Source organism: Cimex lectularius, unplaced genomic scaffold, assembly GCF_000648675.2.
Source record: "Cimex lectularius strain Harlan isolate CLEC.00 unplaced genomic scaffold, Clec_2.1 scaffold132, whole genome shotgun sequence".
In the NCBI taxonomy this organism is placed as follows: Eukaryota; Metazoa; Arthropoda; class Insecta; order Hemiptera; family Cimicidae; genus Cimex; species Cimex lectularius.
The window spans coordinates 607233-616652 of record NW_019392772.1 but is presented as its reverse complement, the minus strand read 5'-3'; the positions used below and the strand labels follow the sequence as shown (position 1 = coordinate 616652).

Genomic DNA, 9420 nt, shown 5'->3' with positions numbered 1-9420 from the left:
TATATATACATGTATAAACAAGACGGGTGCAAAAATAGAACCTTGCTGAACACTGGCTGCATTGATCTTAATTACACAAACTAACATGCTCATAATATAAACATGATTTTTAGTTGATTCGTAGAATATTTTTTAACGAGTTCTGTATTCATTATATAATAAAACGTGGATTCATTAAAACGGCACACAAGACGAAACTTGAGGATTAAGGTAGATTATCTCTGTATTCTTTGTGAAGTTTTTTGTTTTTGAAATGGCCGTTTGACCCTTTGCTTTAAATTTTTTAAATTATTGGATTAATTATATTTTTGATATGACGTTTCGGTCAAAGTTTAACTTATCACATCGCTATGGGTAGGAAGATGATATCGGTTCCTGATTTAGGAATACTAGAATGGCAATAATAATAGTCAATAAAATGTCTACATTCTTCTAAATTTTTAAAAATGTTGTTGTTAATACAAAAATTCTTCATTCATACAAAGAAAAATATTTTTCCTGAAGGTAGAAAGTAAATTTTCGGTTTTCAGTTCGATCTGGGACTTTATTTTGTTCAGATCTTGCATACAACTAGGTAGAAAGGGATAAATTCTTCATAAACTTTAATTCAAGTTGTGACGACCCGTCCTCCACAAATTATTCAAATCGCCCGGCCTCTAGAAGATTTAAGAAATTCATGGTCTTTTTCTTTCCACCGGATCTCCGCCCTCTCCCCATTCTTAGTTTCCCAGGCCGAGTTTATTGTCTTCCGAGGTAATGGTGAAGGGTGGTGGTAGTACTTAGGACGGATCCATGTTTAAGCTCGGGAAGGGGGCGAGGCCGTCTTAGCGATCCCTGTTTTATTAACAACCCTTTCACTTACTTCCCTTTCCGAAAGAACAACTTTCAGTTTTTCAAAATACGCGTCAATCCCTCCCCCTCCACAAAGTTCTGATTTATTTCCCAGCGGCTTGATTTATGAAGAAAAGCCTTTAAATATGATGGAATCTTTGAATAAAGCATAAAACGGGCGGATTGAGAAATCCTGACAACAAAGGCGTATAAATAAGTTTCGTGGAATTTATGTTGTGATATCAATCTTGGAAATAATCAAAAACCATGATTTGACAAAATATTTATATTGCAGTTTGGTTGTTTACGTTGATCCTGATTGGCCAATCTTCGCTGCTTTGGTCTGTCAAATGCATGTGGATATTTCGCGATCTAAATAGAAAGAGGATTGAAAAAAACAACGTTCATCTTAGTAAATCTATTATATTTAGTGATCTGATTGACCAAATTAATTCTTTCAATTAATTAATCATTGTATGTAAGGTTGTCGTTGAAATGAAAATGCTTTTTCCACTTCATATGTCACCGAGAATCGAATCCTGATTACACAAAATTTGAAAAATGGCCAAAAGGAGGGAAAATTCGAAAGGTTGTAGATTGGGATGGGAGTTGGTGTCCGAGTGGATCGAAGTCACATAGTTCAAGTGGTAGAGCAGGGGCGTATTTTGCCGAAGATCGTGGGTTCGAATCCCGCTCGAGACACTAGCTTTTTCATTTCAACCACAACCTTTCATAAAAAGATTAATTAATTGAAAGAAGTTCATCTTAGTGTTTTATCGACGCACAAAATGTACAAGACTCCTAGAATATTTGTAAAATGGAAAAGGTGAAAGGAGTTTGCTATTATTTTTTCTTGACATTTTGTGACAATAAAACCACCAAGCGATGAAAGTAAACAAATCGCCTAAATGCATGTGGCATATACATATAGCAAAAGCAAAGCTATAATAGAGCAAAGCCAACGAATAGCTCTTATAAGAACCACAAAAGGGTACAGGACGATTTCAACACACGCTCTACAAGTCATAGCCAACGCACCGTCAATAGAACTAGTCCTTAAAGAAAGAGTGGTCATCCACCAAAAAAAGAAAAATGAGGCAATTGATATAGGAGCAAGGCAAGGAGAAATAGACTGGTTCCGAAGCACAACTGGGAAGGAGGCAAAAGAGTACTTGGGAAAAATGACAAGGGTATCATGGCAAGAAAGATGGACAAACAGCAATAAAGGTCGGCTGACATCCAAATTTTTCCCCAGCGTTGAAAAAAGACAAAAAGCAAAATGGCTACACCCCGACTACTGGTCCACCCAAATGCTATCAGGACATGGAAACTTCGCAAGCTATCTTCATAAATATAAGCAAAGAGAAAGCCCTTTATGCTCCGTTTGCAGCACTGAAGAACACGCCGAACATAAACTCTTCAGCTGTATCAAATTCAATGCAGAAAGAGAATCACCGGTTTGCGAAAGACCATCACCTCAGCAGAATGGCCGCCTAATCTCCAGAAGCTAGTCTGTGATATCAAATCATTTGGAGCACTAAAAGACTTTGCCTCAAATACGCTTAAATGAACAAGTCTTTATTTATTCTAATTATTAAGTCCTAAATAATGTTATTATTGTTAGAGTTTTATTACCGTTGTTTATTTATTGCATAATTAAACATAGGTTTAGGTTTAGGGTTCCGGGCTGTTTTCCTCTTCTTAGTAAGAAAATTTTAGATAATATAAATAGATAGAAAATAAAATATAGGAAAAGTAAATGTGCAAGGGAAACCAGCAAGGGAAGACCTTTTGTTTTAGATTTTAAAATGAAAATATGGTCCCTTCAAAAACCGACCAGCGGTCTCGTCTGAAGGAAAGATAGTTGGGAGGTATTTTTATCCTATTTATTTGAAATACCTTAGATATACAAATTCTATTAAGCTAAAGCGTTTGTCCGCCGGTATGGGGTTTTCCTCAGGTACGGCGGGGTGGTGGAAAGGGTAAATAAAAAAAATACATATATATAATTATTATATACATATATATAATTTTTTTTGTACAACTGCAAATTTTGCAATTTCTTCACACACTACGCTATTTTTTGAAAACTTTGAAATTTTGTTTTATGAGTTCTTGAAATTATCGAATTGCTTGTAAACATTGTAACGAATGAGTTATATTAAGCTGAGATTAGCACACCTGTTTATACTTTAACCCGGGTTAACTAATTTTGTGCTTTTTATGTATTATCGAGGGGGAGAGCGAGGCCGTGGATCACCCCTGGAACACAATATAAAAATAATCCCATTTTCAGCCTAATCATAGCAAAAATGCACCCTTTTTCACCCCCTGACGATAAAAGTAATTAAATTCGATTGGAGTGTACCGCGGTCACTAAAAAGATTAAAACACTGCGCGATTTCGCTGGCCAATCCGCTAACATGACATATGAATGACTTGGGAGGATTTCCTGAATATGTGATTTGAAAAGTGAAAGCGGCCAGGATTGGGAGCCGGCTCATCCATCCTCTAATCGTTTTCGGTTTTATAATCGCATGAAATGTTTCAGTTCCGCCGCGTGTCATTTAGTTTCATAAAACGGGATTTTACAGGGGCGGAGAGAAAAATTTAGATACTGGTCCAATTTCCGAAAAGTGCCCACCACCCCAAAAACGTTATAAAACAGTTTCAGACCGGATTAACATCATCCCCCGGGATTGTCAAACGGCCGTTTGACGTTTTACCCATTTTGGCTAAATTTATTGTTAACTCCAATTAGTTATACACTTTCCTTGGAGTTCCAATATATTAAAAATCGAACCAATAAATTATTCTTCGAGGGTTTTCTTAATGTATTCACAGCTTCCATATCGTAGCTGAAAATGGAAAAATAAGAATAGATGTTATTTACAATCCATTATATTTAGTGGTCTATTGACCAAATTACTTCTAATTAATTTTTTCACGTAAGGTTATTAGTTGGTCTCTGACCGCCGGAGAGTTAACATCGGCTCCGCGCGTGACGACTGTGTAAAACTAAATTTGAATTTGAATTTGGATTCCAATTTCAATTTCAATTTAGATTCGAATTTGGAACTCGGTCTGAATTTCGATTTAAGCCGACGCCTTATAAGTTAACTAACTAACCCGCGTTGACCTGGGCTAAGTCCTTGAAGAATACTTAGTGTATGTCTTCTCGGGCAAGCCCTGGAAAGCCGGCCGCAAGGAATGAGAAACCTGTCGAGACACCCAAGCCACCCCTGGACGCGAGGCGATCACACGACCCACCGTAGTTCGTGGGTTCGTATCCCGCTCGTGACACTAACTTTTTCATTTCGACGAAAACCTTACGTAAAAAGATTAGTTATTTACAATGAAAATTTTAAGTTGGGAGTGGATATAATTTATATATACTAAGCTTTACATCAATGGGTGATACACCTGCCTATCAGAAATAAAGTGTACTGCAAGTACTCTGACAGTATTTATGATATGGTTTAGTTCTCATCTAACACGCTGGTTTACGCAGTCAAATTCATTTTAGGTGTTTGTACCCGTAAAATGTGAATGGATGAAAGGGGTTTGAGCTTTTTGTTCCGAGCGGTTTCGATCACACCATAGGACAAAATCCAGACAATACTAAATTTTATCAGTTTCTATTAAATATATAAATACTCAATTAATTATACACAATTTTTTTCCAAATGCTTATAATTAGAATAAAATCGGGTAGTCGAAATGAGAAGTTTGTGGCATGGGCGCTCGAAGTCACGGTAGCTCAAGTGGTAGAGTAGCGGCGTATTGAGCCGAAAGTCGTGGGTTCGCATCCCGCCTGTGACACAAATTTTTCATTTCGAAAAAAATTGTGTATAATTAATTGAGTATTTATATATTTAATAGAAACTGATAAAATTTAGTATTAATCTAGAATCACACCTGTGAATCGTACACAGTCCCGCTGATCTAGTGTAATCGTTAATAAAAAGTGTTTCTATACGAAGCCGCGATTTGCTTATAATTAGAATAAAATCGGGTAGTCGAAATTAGAGGTTTGTGGCATGGGCGCTCGAAGTCACGGTAGCTCAAGTGGTAGAGCAGCGGCGTATTGAGCCGAAAGTCGTAGGTTCGAATCCCGCCTGACACAAATTTTTCATTTCGGAAAAAAATTGTGTATAATTAATTGAGTAAAATCCAGACAGATCAACCACTTAAAATGGCAAGGCCCGAAATAAATCTAACTGACTAAACCAGCAAGAATTGGCAAACTAAGACGATCGAAAAGATCAAAATACATGTTCATCACCCCCCAATTTTCAAATTCGGTCAATTATTGCTAATGTTCTTGGCTAATTAAAACATTATCCTTATCCTTGATCTTTCATATAAAATTATAGGATGAAGGATAATATCAATCTCATCAAGATAAAGTTCCTGACTGAAGCTTTCATCATTATTTTATTGAAGATTTTTTTTTAAATATTACAGTGGAAATGATGAAGGTTGGTGAGTATGTAGATTCATTTTTTATAAATGATGGTTCTACTTACAGATTTGTTGTTTACAACGATCCAGATTTCGAGCATTAAACTCTCATAATCAGTTTGAAGAGTTACGAACATGTCTCTCGACATGAATTGTAAAAGTATGTTTACATCTGACACTTTTTTCCGGAAATATGTGTCGAGTGTCTGACATAAAACCGCTATGACTATTTACATACTGATAAAAATTAATAGAAAATTAAGGGAAATGTATACGAGAGTTTGGGTCCATGGGTGAGAATAGTCTGCTGGTATCATTGGTGTCTGTAGTTGTGGGTTTTCTATATACGTCTGTTTCAATTAGGTTATTTATTATGGACAGTTTTAAGGCTAAAAAGTTTAAACAACCATCTTTATTTATTTCCAATATAAAATTTACTCTAAATATAGACTAGAGTATAAAGAATTAATTAATTGGAAGAATTCTTTTAGATCCTCCGTTTCGATGCTTTCATCATGCCAAGATAAAATGTGCAAAACGAAAAAGATATACAAGTATACAGTACATGAATGTACACAGAAATCTTGTACGTAAACGGATCATACATAAGTTTCGCGTTTTGAGAACATACACATCCACGACATAAATTTATAGTAATTTCTATCAGTATATAAACAGTCTAAACGATTTTCTGTCAGATATTCGACATATATTTTTGGACAAAAATGTCAGATATAAACGCACCTTTACAATTTATGTCGAGATACGTGTTTGTAACTCTTTGAACTGATGATGAGCGTTTAATGCTCGATATTAGCATCGTTCAAAACAACAATTCTGTGAGTAGAACCATCATTTACAAAAATGTGAACATTACGGTGTGTAACAAATTATTTTCATTAATGGACCGTTGCCATTCTAAGCAAGTTAACTAAAGTGAGTTTTCATGTCAGCTGTTTAAATTCCTAACTCAGCAATTCGTTGTATTGTATAAAACAAGTTCTTCAACAAACCTCTATTATTTTCATTTTTTCAATAGAAAAAATTCAATTATTCAAAATATCTTCCAATGTGATCATCTTTTATTAGCCTTTTTTCAACCAATTGCATGATCTCAAATTGGTACCATTCCCAATTTTCATCCACCGCTTCATTTAAACAAAGTTGGTTAAGAAAAAACCAAGTAGGGGTAATGAGTAAAATTTGGGCTATATGATGAAAGTGATTAGACTGTTCCAATAAAGATCAAAACTTCACCTTGATCAGATTGAAAAGTGGGAAAAAGGAGGGAAAATTCAAAAGGTGGGGTTGAGATGGGAAGTTAGTGCCCGATTGGATCGAAGTCACGATAGCTCAAGTGGTAGAGTAGCGGCTTATCAAGCCGAAGGTCGTGGGTTCGAATCCCGCACGTGACACTGACTTTTTACTCAATAAAAACCATAATTAATTGAATGATATTAATTGGTCAAGCGAACCACGAAAAAGAGTGAACTTGATCAGATAGTGTACCCTTGCAATATAGAATTGGTTTTCAATTAACCAAATCTAACACTGTGACCATATGACTTTTTTGTCACTTTATAACTAGAGGTTATAGAACACACATCAGAAACAGACTCGTGAATTTTGGTCGTTTCCGATCATTTTGGTGTCTATTCTTGCAGTTTTCGTCTGTTAGGAACGTTTTGGCTCCACACGAACTTCAATATTGGATCTGTGGATTAAAAAACCACCTACCTTGATTGAAAAACAACCTGGTTTGTCATACATCAGATTCCAAGAGGAAATCTCTTTAACTCCTTCGTAATTTGAAAAAATTCACCGTTTGGAACATTCACTCTCTGCAGTAACTGGTAAAGCCCTTTACCACGATTATTTAACCATTGTCCTGTTAATTTTCATCGCACATGACAATATTTTAATGAAATCTCTTATCATGCGGATTTTTGAAAACAGATTTTAAGTTTCTACCCTCTCTCCGGATCTTTGGGACGTACGGGCAACAAGGCCCAGATCTTTTTCATCTTCCGCATATCACATAACAACTAACAGTTTTTCGAAGCTCCATAATCTCTGGAAAATACACGAATATTTTTGGCTAGGCTAGACTCTAAAGCTTGAAACTGAACCTCATTAATATCCATTGTAGATCACCTGCCCACATTCTTCCTTTCCAAAAACTACATTTTTTAATTTTTTTTTCATACAAACATTTACTGGTCAAAAACCATGTTCCATTTCGGATTTAATCGATATGTTTTCAGTTGGACGTATTTAACCAAAGTAATATTTTTAAATTAATTTATAATTTTTTTGTAAAAAATGTTTTTTGTTTTAATAATATTTACGAGATACTTCAGTGAAATATTGAACCCAATACATCATTATGAATGAAACTATGGTCTATATTTTTCGATAGATTGAATTGAACTAAGGCTTAAAAAAAGCTTACGTTTAGAAAAGTGCTCTACAATAAACTTTTACTCTTGGTATTTTTAATTCGGGCATTCGGTAAAGCGATCTTTTGTTTAATAAATTAATTCCAATTAATTATTGTTTTTATCTATGTTTTTTCGTCGAGACGAAAAATTAGAGTCAGTATGACGAGAGAGATTCGAACCCACGACCTTCGGCTCAATATACCGCAGCTCTAACCACTGTGACTTCACTTCATCAACTTCATCAGCTCAAGTGGTTAGAGCAGCGGTGTATTGAGTCGAAGGTCGTGGGTTCGAATCCCACTCGTGACTGACTCTAATTTTTCGTCTCGACCAAAAAACAGATAAAAAGAATAATTACTGTGGTAAATGAAGACCACTAAGCAAAAATGGATTAATGTCAATACTGCTTGTTCTCGACTATTTTTGGCATATTAAATCAATTTAAATATTTTGTTGTGTTACAGGCGGCAGACGGCTGAGGAAAGGGAGGCTGAGAGGCAAGCAGCTAACAGGTTGATGATGTCCCTCCAGGCCGAAGCGTTGGGCAAAGGGCTGTACCAAAGCCCGGGCGAACCGAGGCCGAACCCTTTGGCCCAGCCCTGGCCACCTTCGCAGTACCAGACGATAACATCGCCGATATGTTAGTGCGGAAGTCGGAGGAAGAAGCCCCTTTGAAAACCGGTTGAGATCCGGTCGTCGACAGATTTTGATTGTTTTTGTGATTTTTCCTCTCGAGAATTAGGTCTCACTTGTGAAGAATTAGCGATAGCGATTTGGCTAGCACATCGATTTACCTCATTCAACAAGCCAAGTCTCTATTTAAAATTCTTTATTCTTAAACACGCCATTTGTAAATATTTAGATGTTTTATTTATTGTACATAGTCATTTAAATTAAATATAAAAAGTTGAAACTTTAAAAAGTTAGCTTCGGTACCCCAATGCTTTACCGAGCACACAAGTGCCAGGATTATTACTCTTCATTTTGATATTGTGTGATATAAATCTTGATAGGATTATATAACAACCAGTGCAAATACTGTAAATTAAACTACTAAAAAGAATCTTTGAAATACAAGAAAAATATCGTAAAGCGTTCATAATTTTAATTTTAAAAGCCGAAACATAATTGGTTTGGGCAAGAAAAAATGTTTATATTCGTTAAGAAATTTTGTACATATATGGTGATGACATTAATTATATTGTATTGAAATAAAAAAATAAAAATATCCCTGATGTTACTTATGTTCAGAAATGCTTTTGGCCCTGTATTTATTAAAATGCACTCATGATCTTTCGTTTTTTGAATAATTGTCATGTTTTATCAACGTTCGAGTAGCATGTAAAATTTAAATCCAAAAAAATATATGAGCACCTGTCAATGTTATTTGGATTATCGTACGTCAACCGAAAATACCTGCTGTATAATATCCATGCTTTTCTTAAAAAAACAAAAACAAAAAACAGTAAACGAAGGAAGTAAAAAAAATAATAAAAAAATAAAATAAATTAAAAAATGAATATAAATGTTCTTATTTTAAATGTGTTGTTTTTCCCCCACCCCTTTCAATGGTTAAAAACTAAATTGGACAAGTTCACAGCATTTTGGAAGGAACTTCGGAGACTGGATGGAATGAACTTCTTGGATGGAAGGATCCATAAATATATTTGTCTATATAACATTA

At 35.2% G+C, this 9420-nt stretch overlaps 1 protein-coding gene across 1 annotated transcript in view; it reads left to right on the top strand.

The window, feature by feature from the left end:
• Positions 1–9207, top strand: part of LOC106662101 (T-cell leukemia homeobox protein 3-like) — a 71833-nt gene extending 62626 nt beyond the window's left edge. Inside the window, exon 3 of the mRNA XM_014385909.2 lies at positions 8201–9207. Coding sequence (XP_014241395.1) covers positions 8201–8381 — 181 coding nt within the window. The 3' untranslated portion in view covers positions 8382–9207. The remainder of the gene's footprint in view (positions 1–8200) is intronic.
• Positions 9208–9420: the final 213 nt, after the last annotated feature.